General features: G+C 38.9%; 1 protein-coding gene across 1 annotated transcript in view; it reads right to left on the bottom strand.

The window, feature by feature from the left end:
- Window positions 1–20,167, bottom strand: part of LOC106651341 (pyruvate carboxylase, mitochondrial) — a 55,469-nt gene that overhangs the window by 33,857 nt on the left and 1,445 nt on the right. Inside the window, exons 2-5 of the mRNA XM_014369784.2 lie at window positions 12,882–13,056; window positions 10,112–10,431; window positions 8,842–8,992; window positions 7,212–7,423 (exon numbers count right to left, since the gene is read on the bottom strand). Coding sequence (XP_014225270.1) covers window positions 7,212–7,423; window positions 8,842–8,992; window positions 10,112–10,431; window positions 12,882–13,017 — 819 coding nt within the window. The 5' untranslated portion in view covers window positions 13,018–13,056. The remainder of the gene's footprint in view (window positions 1–7,211; window positions 7,424–8,841; window positions 8,993–10,111; window positions 10,432–12,881; window positions 13,057–20,167) is intronic.

Here is a 20,167-nt window from a genome sequence, read left to right as displayed (position 1 = left end):
GCCTCTGGGCAGATCATTTTATACAGTCGAGCAGGGCGAAGCTCTGGGCAGATCATTATAGAGAGTCGAGTAAGGCGAAGCTCTGTGCGCGTGAATAATCGAATCATTGTAATAGCGACTTCGCGATATTTAACAGACTTGTAATAGAACACGAATTGCATGTATTGTATTTATCGAGAACCAATATTGAGCTATTAACAGCGACTAGCTTGTATTTGTAATTATACACCGCGGACGTCGAAATTACTAATTTTATTCGCGAACGGTAAAGTCCGAGTGAGTGCTTCCACCAGCCGAGCAGCGCAACGTCCCAGCAGCAGCCACGACCGTCACTGCAACAGCCGCCACCACCTAGGCAGCCGTCCGCCCGACGGACAAGCAGCATCAGCGCAGCGCCCCAGCAACAGCCACGACCGTAACGTCCCGACGGCGCTTGCAGCCCTACAGATCGACGAGCATCGGCCACACTTATTTTGTAAGCTTGTTTCATAGTAATTAGTTTTCTTGTAATAAAGCTTGTGTGTAAACCTCACTTGAGCGTTGTACACTTTATTTCATGTTCCCTCCCCACTCAGACACAACAGAAAATAATCTTTAATATTTAAATATGTAAGGAAGTAGTCCAGCACAGGGTCCGACGGTACTCCTTCCTTGTATAATATATCCTAAAATTCCTTCCGCCCGAGAGAGAGATCGGAAATAAGCGAGCCTAATGGTAGTGCGAATCGGTGCCAATTTATCGATAAGCGCCCAATTTGCAAAGAGAGAGAGAGAGCCGTGATCAACGCTAAGTGCGTAGACGGGTTTTGCGCGTACTGCCTTATGAGCAGACGAAAGCCTGTCAAGAGGAAAGGGAGGCCTATGATGACTGACGGGCCGACGAGGAGTTGATGAAGCAAACACTCTGTGTTGGACCTCGCGTGAAATAGCTTCGAGCTACCGACCCCTCTCGTGTGGGACCTGCGATGGCCAGCGTGTGTGAGAGTGAGTCTGCCGTCCTGGAGATAATCAACATCTGGCTGCCTTCTCGTCTGCCCTCGCTAATTTTGCAGTCTTCGTCAGGCCTAATCAACTACCAATAAACCATGGAGTCAACGAATGTAAGTCTCTCGATTCTCTCCTGCATATGCGCCATATTATAGTATTCTCAACACGCTCGATCTCTCTCGGTCTTGTCCCCGCCTAGCCCAAACTCACGACCGTCGTATCGGCCGAAATAGCCGTGGTGGCCTTTTGTCGTTGTTATAATTGTACGGGTGAATGTTTCGTGCCGAGCGAACAATTATCGCACATTTGTAATTCTTACCTTTCTTGTATTCTATATTCTTAGGCGTCACTATCGTGACTGGCGCTCTTTTTAATAAATAAGCCTAATTATTATTTATACCTTACATGATCGCGTAGATTATTTTTGGCACACCTTTGCTTGTTCCCCGTTTACAGATCAACGGACATCTCGCCGGACAAGTTACTTGCCTCCCGAGGGTAAACTGTTACAAATAATAAAGTTATTACCCAGTGTTAACGGGTACATAACACAAAGTACACACGACATGAGACTAGTCTTGTGCAAACTTCCCTTAAGAAGACACACACTCATAGACACGTAAACGTACATGCATTAATCAATATCAGATTTGAAAACATTCATGATAGTGCGTTAACTCTCACATAAACATCACATACGTATTCGATGTATTATCGTATATGCATAAGTAAGAGATAGAAAGATATCTCAACGCAGTCAATCCCGTGAGCTAAGCTGACTACTGCTGTTGCTTATGTTGTTACGTTGCCTCGTGTGTATACGTAAACACAGTCATACGCGCGTCGAGTCTTGGCAGCGGGCAGTAGCAGAAAGCAGTTCTATGTAGCTGGCGCGGTAGCCAATCACAGCGCGTAGCGCAGACCGACGCTGTATAGGTACTTATACTACCAAATGTGTGCTTGCTCGGACGATCGGACGGACCGACGCTCCTTTCTCACGGATTTACCCCTCGTACCAATCGTCGATATAGATGTTTCACATCAAAAAGTATTTCAATTATATCGCATGTTAGTATATTTTTTAAATAAAACATCTACTTATAATATGCAACGATATAAGAATGTATGTATTTTTTTTTCTACGAAACATAATGATGAACGAGTATATTTAAAGTAATTTAATACTTAATTTTAATTATTTTATTTTTCTAGATAGGACAATGATTCACTGTGGAATTAATAATTTCAGTCCACATATGAGCATAATTCAAATAAGAAACTTGGGTTGTCATTGATAACTTGACCGTTTGGCCGAGTGGTTCGACCGCTCGCCTGACACGCAGGAGTCCGAGGTTCGATCCTTGGGGATGTCGCATGATAGTGAATTGTCCTCGCTCACTAAAATTAGAACAATACTGCATCAAGTGGTGCGCTGGAAACCACTACGGAAGTCTCAAACGTATCAATGCAGAAATTGCCAGAAAATAAATCAAACCAGTGCAAACTGCTTCTTAGGATACAGATGCGTGAAATGCGACCAATCTCACGAACCCAGACAATGTGCTCTACCACAGGTTTGCACAGATAAAACGAAGATATATTGGGTGAACAGTGAAGAGTTTGGACACCCGGCATCGTACCGTGGCTGCCCTTACCTGAAGCTTGCATCAAAGGTTTTTAAGAACATCTCCGATAATCGAGCGACGAAACTCACGAAGGTCAAGGAGACACTCTGGGGAAATTCGTCGAACAACCGGAACCTCACTGAGAAGATAGCCTACGGGCGCCCATAAATGAAATCAGTAAGCAAGCCCTGCGTTGACATCCCCTCTGCAAGTCGTTGGATAATAGGGAGCAACGAGATCTTGTTCGGCAATAATAACATCCAGCCTGGTAACGATAATAATAATAGTAATGATAATTCTACAAATCAAATCTTTGCCTTATTGAACGAGAAACTAGATATACTGACAAGGAGACCTTCTCACCTTCGGGTCATGGATTTGCTCCAAAATTTTTTTGGGGTCTCCTGGTACCCTATACTGAAACTCTCTGTGCTTAGTTTGATCTCATGGGCCTTAGGGCCCATTTTGTAGAGGATTTTCCACATTATAAAAAAATTTTTGTTATTTTCTATATCGATATAGAAGTACTTAAACGAAAAAGTGCAACGATAAAAAGTTTTTTAATTTTTCAAAGAATCTGCTTGAATTTTTTCAGAATTTTTGGGAGCATCTATCACTTAATTCAAGAGGCCCAAATTGGACGCTTTTTGAATAGATTTTAAGACTTCTTAAAGAGAGTGGTAGATGGTCCCCAAAATTCTGAAAAAATTCATGCAGATTCTTTGAAAAATTAAAAAACTTTTTATCGTTGCACTTTTTCGTTTAAGTACTTCTATATCGATATAGAAAATAACAAAGATGTTTTTATAATGTGGAAAATCTTCTAAAAAATGGGCCCTAAGGCCCATGAGATCAAACTAAGCACAGAGAGCTTCAGTAGAGGGTACCAGGAGACCCCAAAAAAATTTTAGAGCAAATCCATGACCCGAAGGTGAGAAGGTCTCCTTGTGAGTTTCATGATTCAGGAACACTCAAATAAAATAAATATTATTTTCAATTGTCTGAACATTAACGATGACTAGTGCTACTATAGACTCTCTCAAGATAGCCGCAATCAATGTCAACTCTAGAGTGTTTCTTAATAAACGCAACGATTTGCTCAATTTTGCTGAGACTCATAATCTTGATATCGTTCTCATCGGCGAGACTAAACTATCTGAAAAACACCGTATACAATTCACCAACCACGATTTCATTCGTACCGATCGTAAATCGAATAAAGGTGGCGATAAAGCCATCCTTATCAAAAGTTCTTTGCCTTATAAAATAGTACATCACCCTTCATGTTCGGATAATTTAGCAATTGAGTACACAATCATAAATGTTGTATTAGGTCGTCTCAGACTTTTTGTGGTCTCTCTCTATGCTGGTGGCCGGGATGATCGTGTGTTTATTGATGAGCTAGACCGAATCGTTGAAGAGCTTAAACTAGTTCACCCTTGCAATTATTTCTTAATTGCTGGTGATTTTAATGCCAAACACACATTGTGGGATAACCCGTACACTAGAGCTATGGGACTAGAGTGAAGCCTTACATGCCCGTCTCACCTATATTCCCCAGCGCCAATTCAACAATAGATCTCTGCCTGGCCGACTGTTGACTCAAATTTACTGACTTGATGGATGGTAAGATTAAGACTTTGGACTATAATAGTGATCATTTGGCCCTTTATTTTACAGTCTCAATTCCCTACGAGTTAAATTCAATAGACCCTTCCATCTCTCATCATTTTGTTTTTAAAAAAACCAAATGGCCTAAATTTACCAATTATCTACAATCTAATTATATTCATGATATCCCAATAAACCGTAATTTAACAAATACCGAAATTGATAATATTTCCATTATCGCAGACTTCATAATGAATGCAATTGAAAACGTTGTTCCGAAATACAAACCCTCTAACAATTTTACGATCTATTCTAATTCAACAATCAAAAAATTACATAATCACAAATCCTTTTTAATATCTCTTCACTACAAATTCTACAGAAACCGTGCCCGTATTAAGGGGACCGACCTGTGTTAAAAGCTTAAATTCAGCTTCAGCTAAAAATAGCTATATAAATCGAAATAGTGGCAATTTTTTTGTGATAGTAAAATATGTTCATTCTACACCAGATTGACAAAAAAAACTTCTATATAAGCTCTGAAATACCAGTTACATCACTTTTTTTATAAGATGAAATATTGTGTTATAAATCACTTGCCGCATGATCTTGCCTTACTCCGCCTTCGACTCTCGTCGAGAACAATCGGCCTAATTCTTTAAGTCCTTATGTTAATCTCTTCATACATTATTATATTTTATTTTCTAATTTATTTGTGCGCTACCAATAAAAACTTTGTTAAGTGTAAAAGTTGTCTCTTTTCATTTGAAACGCCTCACCGTTTTAACATTCTGGACGGAAATAGCTCGCTCAGGTTATATTTCTCCTCATAGCTTCATGTTTTATGACAGTGGGAGGAATATCATTCAAGACGATTATAATGTACCAATTATCTATCATACTTCACGCCACCAGGCCAATAAAACAAATAACCTTGACCCGCCTCTCCCTAGAATGATTAATAAGTATTCCACCTCTATTATGGATGTTGATAAGAAAAATAATTATATCAATAAACCAAAATATTGGTGGATGCACAATATCATGGATATGTTCATAGAAATACGTGGTAGACCAGATGTCAGATAACATTGTCTACCGCAATATATTTTCTGTTTATCTCAATTAATGTACGATTTTTTTTGCATGTATATTTCCTTAAACCCTGTTATTCTTGTATTGCTTTGTAAAGTGTTTTTCTTGTCTCAGAACTTTGTTGAAAATATTTTTCACGGATAATCATACAATCGGTGTCTCTTATAACATGTATACCTTTTGTAGGTTTTTTTTGAGACTTTGGCGCTGCGATCTACATCAATAGATCGCCAACTCTCTATTTTTGTTACAATTTAATAATCTATACTACTGTATTGTAACGCATTATGTTTGATGCTCTTTTTATTTTTATTACTGTTTTTATTCTAACCATGTTACTGCCTACCTACGAGATGCACACTACTGTGCCATGCATGTACTTATGCTTTGTATGATACGTAGGGCCTTTGTTTTAAGTTTTAATTGAGCCCACTTTACAGTGGACATAAACTGCTGTATTTAATCAATATAAATAAACTTTTTGAAAAAAAAAGGTTTGATCCTGGAGTCCGTCAAAATTTTTATTTATCGAGTAATCGAGTAATCGAAAAAAGTCGGTAATCAAAAATTGTCCTCAATTTAATACACGGCAACGGACTTCTATACATAGTACCAATCTTTTTTGGCTTGGGCGGATGCGAGGCAGTAGGGAGGGGTACAGTGAAATCTCACCTGCGCACGGCCTACCACAAGCCTCCTGCAGGCCTTCTCAGGAAGTAATAGAGAGAGAAAAAAAAAGAAGCCCCATAGGCCACAATAGATTGATGCTTTCTCTGGGAATATTACGACAAGTAGCTTAGATGTGTCTAAAGCTTACGTAGAGGTTCATTAGTAATGTATGACTCATTACACTCCCTATCACTGTACTTAACTGTTTCTAAGTATTTTAATGGACAAAATAGAATAGAATTGAAAAGGGTTATCATGTGTGTTCTTCAAAAAAAATTTTTTTACATTTACAGCCCCTTATACTGTAATTGAAAAATTAAAAATAATCAAGCCCCCTGTTAGCCCCTAATTATGATGATACTAATCCATTCCACTTAGAGAAAAAATGTGGCAAAAGTGTGTCAAAAACAAGCCTGGCAAAAGTTTAGCTTATGAGCCTGAGCCAGATTTTTACCAATTTTTTTTTAATTTTGTGTTATTTTCCTTGGAATACACATAATTGGAATTTTGCGAATAAATTTTGGATGGTATAAAAACTAAAGATGAAACTAATCTTTTTTTGATTCATACTCCGGAATTTTCGGATGTGATTTCTCAGAAACTAGTGCTTATTTTGAAAATAATAAATATTTTCCCTGTTTACTTCGCAATTAAAAATCACGTGATTTTTTTACTCCTAATTTTATTTCAAAGGTGATTTCCTATCTTTTCCTAAGCAATTTTGTTTTAAATCTTTAAAAACAACGTTTTTGACATTTTCATCTATAGACCCTGTAATTCCAAAATGGCAAATTTCAGTTCTATAAACTTTCTTTGTTGAGTCGATAATAAGCGAGTAAAAAAGTCTTTCAATCAAAAGCAATAATTTTTTTTTGAATTTTAAAAGACCTGCGATAATGTTAAAAATTAACACCGGGTTCTAAACGAACGAATCAAAAATATATATTTCCAAAAAAATATATATTATATATTTACCTCGTTCATGGTTTCATACAAAATTTATGATTTTTCATGTAATGAATATAAATACCCTTATAAAAATTTCCCTATAGGATCCCGCGAAATTTTTATAAGGGTAATTGAAACGTAATGATCTGAACAATTTCATGGGCCAAGCTGAGCATTCCATTAAATTTCACTTAAAATTTCACTTATAATTGAAATTTCACATTTAAGATCAATATCAGATTTGTCAAAAAAATGTCTAAATCCAAAACTGTTTACCTTTTGATGACGTCGTTGAACAGAACAATCACGCTCGTATAAGTGAATGACGTTTCCGACTTTATCTCCTAAAAGTTGCACCTCAATATGTCGTGGACGTTCTATAAATTTTTCTATGAACATTGCTCCATTTCCAAATGCAAATTTAGCCTCTGATGATGCTCGATCAAACATTTCACGAACTTCCTGCATTTTTCTAACCACACGCATTCCTAAAAAAATATATATTAATACGTGAATTTTTTAAAAGTGAATCTATAAAATAAATTCATACATGGCGAGTCACTTCACTAGTAATTGAAAGATTGAGTTTAAGGGAAAATTCTGATTTACAACATTTTAAAAATCGATTTCTTTCACTAAAGTATCGAATAACTTACAGTTTTAAGAATCACCTCATACTATTTGATACGGAAATTAAAATTTTAAATCAGCTGAACTTAGGATTGAGAGCAAGCAAGTACACGGCATTCAGTGAAAAAAAAACTTTGAACGCTTTTACCTCGACTTAACGTTTCTGTAATTGGTTGTCCAAATGATAATACTTTGCAACGGAGTTACAGAGCACAGCTCGGTCGAGTGAAGTCGCGTCGCCCCAACTTCAATATGGGAATGGGTGAGTGCGTGTGTGTATGATTTTTACGCTTTATAAGCAAATAGCGTAGAAGACGCAGTTACTTAGGCCCGATGTGCCGTGAAAATTCGGCAAAGGCAGCAACATGAGTAAGCCCAAGCTGGCTGATTGATCTGAGCCGTGTTTTGGCTACGAGCACTCGAGAGAGAATACTTATCTTGCTTGGAAAGCTATGCGGCCGGACGGAGTCCACTGCGTGTCGTATGATACGAAAAGTGACCAAGTTAGATGTGGAAAAAGCCCTGAGGCTTGACCTCTTTTGGGCATGTGTGCGCCCTTGAACGTGAAGGTGTGATTTGGCCTGGTGATCACCCACGTAATCAAAGTTCGTTAGTAAAACATGTCAAGTCTGGTAGGGACTTGTGAATTTGCCCGAGAGAGGACCAGGAGACTGAAAGTAGGGCTGGCAGTTTTGCCAAAGAGAAGCCTGGACTGGGCTTGTGATTTCCTCGAAAGTTGGGACCGAGCAATGGCGTCCATCAGCGAAGATCATCAACAGAGCGCCAAAGAGTGAAGATTAGTATAAAAGGTATTTGGTCGAAGCGTGCAAGTGTGTGCCTAGAAGGCAAAAGTATAATTTGAGTGTGAACGAATCAGCCGGGTATGTATGGGGAAATGTAATTGGCGCAAAAAGCGTGGACAAGATAAGGCCCAGAGTCTAGGGTGGATTGCTCAAAAACGCAACGCGACACATGTAGCCCTCGTGGGGAGTAATTTATGAATTGGCGAGTAGTAATAAAGTATTTTCCTTCATTAAGAATTGCTTGTTTTGTGAGCTAAGCTCTGTAAAGCCTAATGTTCAGGTACCTAAGGCCCAACACAGAGGGACGAGCTCACCAACAGCGGGAGAGGTCCGAACCTCCTCGTGAGATATGATATGGCTGGGCAGGTTCCAAATAGAAATCATTTCAACAGCAATTCACTGCAGGGCGAATAAAAAGGCTTGGTAATAGCACGTTACACCGTTTATATAAACCAAGAATATAGAAAAATTACCTCTGCCTCCTCCACCATAAGCAGCTTTGAATATAACAGGTAAACCGTGCTTTGAACAAAACTCCATTGCTTCATCAGACGTCGTTACGGGCCCATCAGTGCCAGGAACAATTTGGACGTTTGAAGCAATTGCAGCTTCTCTTGCAGCAACCTTCAAAAATATTAAAATTTGATTAAAAATTTTCAATAATCATTCTTATTTAATAAATTTCATTCTTTTTTATCGGGATAATTTTAACTTATTTCATCTAAATATTCAGAGCATAGTATATTTTTTACCCTGTACTATAAACGTTTTTCAGTGAAATGAAAGATTATAGCATCAGCTATTGGAGGGTCTTTCTTCAAAGCGCAATCGGTGCTGGTCCCTAACATCCCTGAGTTCTCCCAGGCCCCACTTGCGCGAGAGCGAGAAAGATATTTTTTTACTTAATAATACATGAGAACTTGAGAAAGTGTTCATCAGTTCAAGTGAACTTATAGTCTTTACTCATCAAAATAATCCTGCCTCATCGCGACTCTATTAAATTAGCTCTATCCAAAACAAGCCAAAGTTAAAACAATCACAAAATACAATTATAAATCCCACTTTGTCCGTAAAAGCGTAAAGTTAGCGACGAAATTCTATATTTTAAAGTAGACGAAGCAAAAATAAATATTTTCTTCTTCTCTGACTGAAAGTTTATCTCTCTACTACTCTACTCCGTTGATAAGGTGTTGCAGACACCCACTATGATATCATAGCAACAACGACACCATCGGCCATTCGGACCTTCATCTCCAGGAGACGGCTGACCTTGCTCAAAACTTCTCATCAGTGGCGGACGGTCACAAGTCGGTCATGCTACGTCAGTTAACAGCCTGCATTTACACTAGTCCTTTTCAAGACTAAGGTTAGAGCTACAAAAATTTGTAAACTAAAGGGCTGAGACAACTTCGACCATTCTCATGGTCACTCGTCCGTCTCGTGACTGTCAGGCTACTTATAGCTAAGACTGACAAAACCTCTACGATGTTGGAGAACCTCTGCAAAACCTCGCAGACTCATTACAAGTGATCCCATCCATACACCATTGTACAACAAGCACCTTGAAGAGTTTGATCCAATTTCAGACATAGCAAATACCCAAATATATGTTTGAATATAAGATTCAAAAAAGTGGATAGATAATATGTTTGTCATAATTGATCATTCAATTCAATATACTAGATCATAAAAGGAATATGTTGTTAATCTTACATGTTACTTAGAAATAATTCATAAACTCACCTTGTCACCCATTCGATGAACGACATCAGGGTCTGGACCAATAAATCGAATACCTGAATCAATAACAGCTTGTGCGAAATCAGCTCTTTCTGATAAAAATCCATATCCAGGATGAATAGCATCTATATCATTTTCTTTGGCAATTTTGATAATTTCTGGTATACTAAGATAAGCTTGTACAGGTGGTAATCCTCGTCCGACCATGTAACTTTCGTCTGCTTTTTGACGATGCATTTGCATTTTGTCTTGCTCTGAGTAAATGGCAACTGATCTTATTCCCAATTCTGTACATGCTCGGAAAACTCGTATGGCGATTTCTCCTAAAACATTAAAATTAATAATTTGAAGTGACGATATTTTTTCCCCATTACATTCATCATTTTAAAAACTTGAAAACTTCATAATAATTCACAAAACTTTTCTTTCTGAAATGTTGTATTGTGTATACCTATATTTCCCTTTATTGAGAGATGAAAAAACTCTATTTAATAATTTCGAAATGAATTGATCCAAAATTGTTACAAATACCTATTTTTGTTTTTCTGACCTTGGAACAAGATGACTTGTTACCGCGCCGCACCTGTCACGCTCAGTGACTTCGATCTCTTTGTCCTTCCCATGTCGCGCGATAAAATTATATAAGTATCGATGCATCCGCAAAATAATACGAAAAAGGGCCGAATCGGCAACCGTGTATTGCGAGGCCGAGCCCGTCACCAACGAGTAAGTTGCTCTTCAATCGAACCGTTATTTTTTAAGATCACACACAAAACGAGCGGAGAGAAGAGGGAGAAAGAGAAGAGGTAAGATTTATGCATCGCGGCGTCCTTCCCTTCAAGTCTTGAACCCTCACACGGAAACACGCGAACTTGCGGAAAGTGAAAGGCTTCCTCGCACCCCACCCTGAACAACGAAGATGAAGTATGGAAAGAGCGCGAGTGAGCGATCAGAGGCCTATGTAAGGCGGTGCCCTGAGCCAATTCATTCATTATAAAATTATATTTATGTTACTTATCTTATTCTTTGAATAATTAACCCATTTATTAACCTCAATAATTAACCCATTAAGTCCAGGGTTAACTTACACTGAAAAAAATTAATATACCGCTCCGTGACAAAAGCTCGGTTTGAGTCAAAAAATATATATCTTCTTGAGCTAAGCTGAAATTCTTTCTGACACAATAGAAAAGTGATCGTGTATCTTTACGACAATGACTCGCCGCTGGGCCTTCACAAGTTCGTGTTCGTACTTCAAAGCCCCGTGCACGAATCACACAGTGACAAAAACACAAACACTGAACTGAACTGAATTGACCTGATTGTCAAGTCAAACACACGAGCACTGAACAATATAAGTATCAGTCACCGCAACCGAACAGGCGGCAGCAATGCGTATCCTACGTAGTGGTTAACGTGAGACCGAGATCGATGTACAGTAGACCGAATCGTTTTTGCAATGTTTTGTTTTGCCTGGGCTCATGGCTGAGCTGAAAGTTCAAGGTTCTGACTTCATCATGGGAGTGTTGTGCTCCCCATCTATTGCCAGCCTTGTGAGTCCTCGCCTCGGACTTCTACTTATGATTATCCTCTTCGCTTCTGGCTCGCACAATCATCGGGGTTTTTTCACCGACTCCGAAGGCTGATGACTTAGCCCAAGTCTTATTTTTGAGTGGTACCCGCTTCACTTCGGGCCCGGGCTCGATTACACTAGGCGAAAAAAAATACCCTCGAATATTCGTCCAGTGGGAATCGAACCCACACTCTCTGGCACATCCTTGTATCAGCAGGCAAGAACTATACCCACTGAGCCAAGGAGGCCGGTTGTGTGTATGTGTGTGTGCGTGTGTGTATGCGCGCGCGTGAACGTGTGCGTGTGTCAACCCTCCACACATTTCGTGCAAACCTCTACGTATGACGCTTATTGCTGCTGTATACCCGCCGTCTGCTCAGTTGCAGTGGCTGATGTTTATATTGTTCAGTGCTCGTGAGTTAGACTTGAAAATCAACTCAGTTCGTTAATTGTTCAGTTCAGTGTTTGTTTTTTGTCACTGTGTAATTCGTGCACGAGACTTTTTTCTACTGTGTCAGGAAGAATTTTATCTTGTCTCAAAAAGATATACATCTCTCGATCTAAGAAGAAACTTTTTCATGATGCGAAAAATTGATTTTTTTTCGGTGCACAGTTTACATAACTAGTATTCTAATTCTCAATTGTTACAATTTCAATTATTATAGTCGTATAATCGTCACTTCCACGCTGGCATTATAATTTAACTTTAACTTAGCGGACTTTGTATGATCACAACGCAATTTGTGTGAATATTGCAGTATTTTTCTTTTAGGCGTTCTCACTAATGTCGAAAATTGAAAGGACACCCACCGAATTCGATACCCGAACATGAGGTTGATTGCAGAAAGGGAAAAAGAGAACACTGGTATGTACGTGTCAAAGCTACGTATCAGGATATGTTCCCAAGAACGATGCTGAAACGGCTAGGCAAGCGATTATGGCATTCGAAGCTCGTCCACTATGACATAATGTACAAAAAGTAATTTAAAATCTTTATGGTAACAATTTCAGGTACGTGATTTCAAGTCGATAAAACGAGTCGGCGCTGGCGATTCACTTGGTGGAAGATTTCTTCGTTATATATTGTCAGTCAATTGACGGTTTTTCTATGAATAATATAAATCGTCGGAAAAACGGGCAAAGGATATTTACCACCCCGATTTGTCTAGTCAAGAGTTTTGAAATAAATGAAGAACTTACCTCTATTAGCCACAAGAATACTGCGAATAGGCTTATATTCAGCATAAGTTCGGAAGTTTTTATTATAAATTTTCAGAGATTTCTTAAATACATGATTTTTTGACAGCGTTTTCATCGTTTTATTTAGGAACAACATTTTGGAAAGTCTTAATTTAGTTCCAATTCAGTCTCAAATCTGAAATGAATCAAAATAATCAGTTTAATGATCAATAGGTTTAAATGATAAGTATAGTATTGGAAAAGGATTATCATAAAACATTATTTTAATTCTTCACTTCTATTTATATGGTTCAAGGGGATTTATGACCATATATTACTATTGAATTTTTAAGGATAAGAAAAAGTTATTAATTTAATGGTTTGATTTTGAAGCTGTCAGTTCCTCTTCAATAGCTCGCCAGGTTAAATCTCAGGCCCTTTTTCTACTACAACCACAAATTTTGAAATAGGCATACGACACTTCATGGACAGAGAATAAGTAGCTCCACTTAATTCACATACCGATCAATGGAAATCCAAACAAAAAAAGGAATATAATGCCACACAGGCAAATATCCAGCACAGATAAACATCTCGTTTCAGTGATATCTATCTCATAGTCTCATCTGTCAACTAGATTTTTGGTCTGACTATCGATCGATCGACCCGACTATTTATCCGATTATCAACCCATTGACTGAACCATTGACTCGATAATCGCCTATCAAAATTATTATCGATTCAATCATCAACTCTTGGCCACGAACCATGAGGTCCATGATTTTTTGGCCTGATTCTGTAAGCCAACCTTCTTCTGGGTCGTCAGCACCCACGAATGCATACTCAACTCAAAAAACATTAATGGCTGAGAATTGGGCTTGACAAGAAACAAATTTTAGAAATTCCCAGAATCAAATTTCTAAACCGTTGACTCTCTTGAATACGTGTAAAAATTCGTATATAAGGATTGTTCGAATTCTCAGTCATGAATCAACAGAACAGATTTGCTGCGGATAACTTTATAGAAGAATAAGCACACAGGAGCTCCTTTCACTTTAGAGGTCGTGAACCGAATAATCCGCTACTGTTGCTAAATATAGTTTATATACCCTCCGCTGCCTCTCTTGATGTACAGAAGACTGCAGAAGGTGGCTGGTCAGAAACTTTGTCATAAGATCGACGAGACCTCGAAACTACACGAATAAGATTTTAGAAGATTCAAAAAGCGTTAAGGGACTATTATCTGTTCCACTTTTTGAAGATCTTTTTCTCTCATCCCAAACCCAAAATTCTGTATTTCTCTGCCTGATTTAATTGGTTATAATATAGACATCCTGTTACAGGGGTTAGGCAGGGAGTTGATAATTTTAGTGGTTCCGTGAGTGAATGAATGATGAAGTGTTGATGAATGAGAATGTGGATAATCGAGTCGTGGAGGGAGACGTCGTATAGCTCTACGAATTGGCCTCAGGTGTTCTAGGAGTATGAAGCGCGTCACAACGTAGAATGGAGTATTTTAAATCATGATTGCTCTTGCAAGTAGTCACATTGCACACTTCTAGGCTGTGAAAGAATCTGTAAACGATCGAATCGCCATACTGTCACAATCAATCTCGCACCGTCGAAAAAACAGTCAACAATGCGAAATGATGTCCAATGCCTTTGAAAAATCAAATGATACCAGGACTGACACCACTCACTAGTTGATGGCAGACGCATTCAGTTATGTCTTAAATGGTTGTGGTGGTAGTGGAATGGTTTGATCGAAAACCCTGTTGATAGGGTGAGAGAAGATTATTGGTAGCGAGATAAGAGATGAGTTGAGTGTACGATACGTTAAAGTTATTTTAACATTTCGTATAAGAGGACTATAGTACGAGAATTATTTGAAGTGTAACAAGGTTTCCTATAGTGAGATAATGAAAGCAAGCATTCATGCATGTGAAAATGTGAAAATGTATGATCACAGAAGTGGATAGTGAAGATGAAGTGAGTAAGAGCATGCACGAAGTAATTTCGTTCATACCCATGGATTTAGATGTTATACCAATAATGAGTTTGGTGATAAAAGAAGTAGTGATAGACTGAAGAGTGAAAGTTGGGCGTAAATTTGAGAGAGGAGTTGAACAGACAATGACAAAGGTTTCAGGCAATAAAGGTAGTGGAGCGCAGTTGGAGATATGCTGTCCATTTGGGAGGTGTATTGATCATTTTTCTCCGTATTGAGCTGGAGCGCACTTCCACTCCTAAGGTTCTGTACTGCAAAAGGTACGTGTTTCGATAACAACGTCAAAACCGGCGATATGCGCGATCTCGGGCATACACGAACGGCTGCATTTCGGGGTCTAACCAGGGCTTGTGAAAGGACGTTAAAATTGCCGGTATCGGTAGGGCCACACTGTCGGCTACATGCGCTTTGCTAATCGTATGAAAATTTGAATTGAAGCTTAAGGTAGATCTCGAGGGCAGAGTTGAGGCTATCAGTCTAAGCAAGGGTGACAGAGCATCATTAATAGCTGTTGCGCTAGGATCTGATAAAATGGTGATGATGGAGGTAATTTACGTGAGAGGTTATATTAAATAATAATGAGATCATGCCTATCCACAAATGTCACTAGTAATAAGACACTGCGCGTGTGCGTAAGAACTAAGTCTACATCACGTCTGATGCTTAGGTTTATACACGACTCGTGCTAACGATGATGACATGATAGGTAGGGTTCAGTGGCATTCACAATGTGAAGATGGTATACAAATAAAAGACGATCTAGAAAGATAGCGCGGTTATTTTTTCGGTAGAACATGTTTACGTTGAGATCAGCAATAATGATAACACAATCAAAATGTGGTAGAAATTGCGAGAATTTATCAAAAAATGCTGAAGTATATCGAGAGTTTAACTTTGGTGATCATAAACAGAAGGCAATTTTGGCTAACTGGAAAAGATTGGAGTGGATACAAAAAGTATGGAGACACGAAGGTCGCTGCAGATGTATCGTGCTACTCTACCACACTGGGGCCAAATAGGCAAGTTCACGCATGCGACGCTGGGCTGCATGCGACAAACTACCGCGTTCAACCGATAATATAAACGTACCCCAAAAATAAGCCGTAGTCGAATTTTCGAGTTCCACGAGAACATACTTGTCAATATACTTTCTGATTAAAATGTAAACAAGATTCAGTGTTTATTATACCGACATAGTCATAGAATTGCGCAAGAGAAAATCATGTAACGTTGAATTAAAAAAAAAAGTTACTGAAGAATCACATTGAAAAAATCTGGCATCATTCTGCTAGGAAAAGCAATTGCAATACCGGTTAGTTAAAACATAGCACCGCAAATATCAAAGTCTAGCTCGAAAGTATCAAAGATCAAAGAAGAAATAAAAAAAAATTTATATAGTTAAATAGAAAATGGCATGATAAAAAATGAACGTGGAAATTTGGTTAAGCCCGATCTGAAAGAAGTTTGCCGCTTGGTAAAATGTTCTTGGAATAAAATTACAGCAGAGATAGTTGCAATAGCATTAAAAGCTGGGTATTTAAATAAAAAGTATTCTTTCACTGATACAGTGTAGGACGTGGTAGTCATATAGTGGCCGCTTTGACGCGCCGAGTCAATGCAGAGTAGAGCTCACAATCGGAGCAAAACTCTCGCTTGAGCCCGGCGGTCTGCGGGCTGAACGAGCGGCTCGCGTGTGGGCCGCAGAGAGGTGGAAGCGCGAGCAGTCTCGCAAGGAGCCGCGATGCGAGTCGAGTCAGTAGTTGACCGATCGTGAAATCGATCGGACTTCAGCCCCATTGGAAACGTAAAACAGAGAATACCCTCTTTTACGATCGAAGCGTTTTACCCGAGTTTTGGTGAGTAGTAGTATTTGCTGAGTGTGATTGCGTATGAGTGTGGATCAGCACCGTGTGATACGTGTATGCTCGCGTGGTGGATAGGTGTGCCAGCGAGTAGCCTCGTCGGGTGTGCGAGTCTGCAAGACCTTACACTAGCAAGTGTTAGGGTGTGTGAGTGTGTGAGTGTGAACTGAGACGTGGTGAGTAACTTCGTCGTCCGGGTTCGGTGCGACGCGGCCTCAAGGCCCTCGGGCGACCCATGCTTCGGCACAATCGGCATCGTGGCCTCGCCGACACGTGTAAAATTAGTAGGGCTTAGACACGGAGTAGGTAGAAACGCGGAGAGAGACGAACACCGGTGCGTGCGAGCAGACCTAACGCTGCAACGAACCTGCATTGCCTTGAGCGAGTCTCAGAGTACCTGTGCTAGCCGGCCAGGTAGTTGCGAAGAAGTAGAGAAAGCGTTTGTGTTGCTCGTCGGCGGAGACTTCGCGTTAGCCTGGCGCTCCGCTCGTGCGGAAAAGCCGACGAGCGCACCGGGTGAACATGGTGTGACGTGAGTTTGAATAGGCGAAAAGCAGTCGTGTGTCGAAGACGTGGTCGCACGTGATAAGTGATAGCAACGCAAGAACGATTGGGAACCTTAATTCTAGAAAAATTAAAATCGATCGATCAATCATATTTGAAGAAAACCAAGAGGATGACGTTTTAATTGTATGCGAATAAATGTATTTCTATGTTTGTAATATTAATAAAAAAGTTTATTCATAAATATAGGTCATGTTCCAAAAATAAGGCATGGGTGATTTTTTTGCAAAAAAAAAAAAAATTATAAGGCATGTCATATTATCGATAGAACACAGTATACAAGGGTGATAGTAGGATGATACAGATGTTAAGCGATGCTACCTTCTGAACGCTAAAGAGGTGCAACAAGCATACACAAAACACAGGCCTATATGCCCAGTCAGCTTCGTCATGCCAGGCAGCCCACGAAAACCACACAACCATCGTGATAATGGCATTAGCACTCGCAGCAGCTGCAGCGGCATTTGGACGAGGAGGGCGCTATTTAAGCACTTCAATACTTGCTAGCCCAATCTGCCTAACTCCAAGGCCTTATGAAGACGCTCCGCATTCTGGATTGTTATTTAAACCGAATGGAAGTCCACCGAAACGAACCTTATATTTATCTTGTTAAGTCAGGAGAGTAGTCGTCAATGAAGGGGGTGCTAAGCAGACCGATGAGACGCACTGGCGAGAGCATTGACGCGCTCAGCGAGATATGCAAGTTGGCTCGCGTGATCATTGTTTATCTAGAATCGACTGACCCAACTCAGTCTGCACGACTTCGATGCGCTCAAATCTGGGGATAATCTAATTAAAACGATCGTGGATATGCAAAATCAGGTGACTGTCTCGTGCGTAAATATGAGCCTCGAGTTAATCAAAACTAGCCAGGATTGAGCTCCCCAGGTCAAGAGTAAATTAGACACTGAATATCAATGACTGAAACATGGTGACACTCATGAAAGAGCTGGACACAGTAACCACTGAAAATATTTCCAATTGGTGGGAGATTGAGTAAAGTGATTGTAATAATTATACGCGAACCAAAGACGATATGCAGTAAATGTTTTTATAGCACTGCATGGCATAAGTTCACATCTATGGCACGCTTTTCTGTGGCACAAGTCGCACATTATGGCACCGCACATTCTCAAAAAAACTTGAAATCCTTAAAAATAACCACTAAGCTACAGCACACTAAAATTGATTTTTTGTACGGTGACCCTCATTTTTTATTGCAGATTTAAAAAGAGCGGAAAATTTTATGTTCGAATACCCCTTAAGGGGAGTCATACACCAATTCACTCCTCTCTGTCATTTTTTTGATATAAACCACAGTTTAATGTCAATCTACATTTTCAACATAAAATTGACATCTTTGAGCCCTAAAAAATGTGAAAAAAATTGCAGAATAGGCCTTTGCATCTAAAAATAGCTCATTTTTGCTATTTTAGCCTTTTGGCACTGTGCGCAAGGTTCAGATCAGAGTTTTTGAGGTGGGAGATCCTGCTAGTTCTCAAAATCTTCAGAAAAGTATCCTTTATGGGCTGAGTTTTGTGGAATTTTGATTTAAATCTTCATATCAGTTCTATTATTCAATATGTGCTCAACAACATTGATAACTTTTTTTTATATCTTGCTTTTTTCACATCTGTTGGCATACAAACTTTTTTATAACTCTAATCAAAATTCCACAAAACTTAGCCCATAAAGGATACTCTGAAGATTTTGAGACCTAGCAGGATCTCCCACCTCAAAAACTCTGATCTGAACCCCACAGTGCCAAAAGGCTAAAATAGCAAAAATGAGCTATTTTTAGATGCAAAGGCCTATTCTGCAAATTTTTTCACATTTTTTTAGGGCTCAAAGATGTCAATTCTATGTTGAAAATGTAGATTGACATTAAACTGTGGTTTATATATAAAAAAATGACAAAGAGGATTGAATTGGTGTATGACTTCCCTTAATTTTTTTTTCAAGGTTATTCATATTTATTTTGTAGTAAACGAACTGGAGTTTTACGTGATGGTATATTTGTAAATAAAGGAGCTACTATTTAAATTCTTGGGCATCTACTAAGCTGAAAGGATGCCCAACATTGCTTATAAATAAAAGAAGAGCATTTGTGATTTCATCATCACGATTCTATGATACAATATGCATGACACTTAATCATACACTCATCTTCATCACTCTCACACAAAGCGAAGTTTCTCGAACAACACTGCGAGGCACTGAAGTTTTGTAAGAATACTGAGTAAACAAAGAGCAAGCTTTCAACCTGTAAGTAAGAACTGGGAGTGCCTTGCGCAGCGCTATCAACGCATGGATAAGTATACCGATACTACACTTGAAAAGTATCGAAATCTGTAGTATCGCTATTTAAAAGTATCGAATAAAGTATCGATTTTCAAAATAAAGTATCGTGGTGATATTCAAGTATCGAAAAAATATCGGTCATCCCTAGTCAAAACTCTTCTTGTTAGAATTTTTCAAAAATCACCAAAAAACAACGAAAAAATACACGTTTTTCAACAATTACTTGTCGCTAGGCACCTTTAAAAAATTTTTTCCGAAATAAATTTTAAGGAAAGTCTCTTTTCGTGTTTGTTAATAACATATATTTTTTCCATATTTTTTAAATACCACCACGCACGTTTTTTTAAAAAAGTAGGAGAATGACCCTTGTGCTATTTTAGCATTCTAACACTGTGCGCAAGGTTCAGACCAGTGTTTTTATGGTAGAAAACTTTGGTACTAACCGAATCTCGAAAAGATGAAAATTTTGATTCAGACTTTTATCTGCTCAAAAGCATCAATCAATTTTCTCATTTTTTGTTTCTGTTCACCTTTTTTGATGTACAAACTTTTTAATAACTTTAATCTTACTG

Source organism: Trichogramma pretiosum, unplaced genomic scaffold (assembly GCF_000599845.2).
Source record: "Trichogramma pretiosum strain Unisexual culture from Peru unplaced genomic scaffold, Tpre_2.0 scaffold9, whole genome shotgun sequence".
In the NCBI taxonomy this organism is placed as follows: domain Eukaryota; kingdom Metazoa; phylum Arthropoda; class Insecta; order Hymenoptera; family Trichogrammatidae; genus Trichogramma; species Trichogramma pretiosum.
Note: the sequence above shows the minus strand (reverse complement) of the source record. Positions and strands in the feature narration are given on the sequence as shown.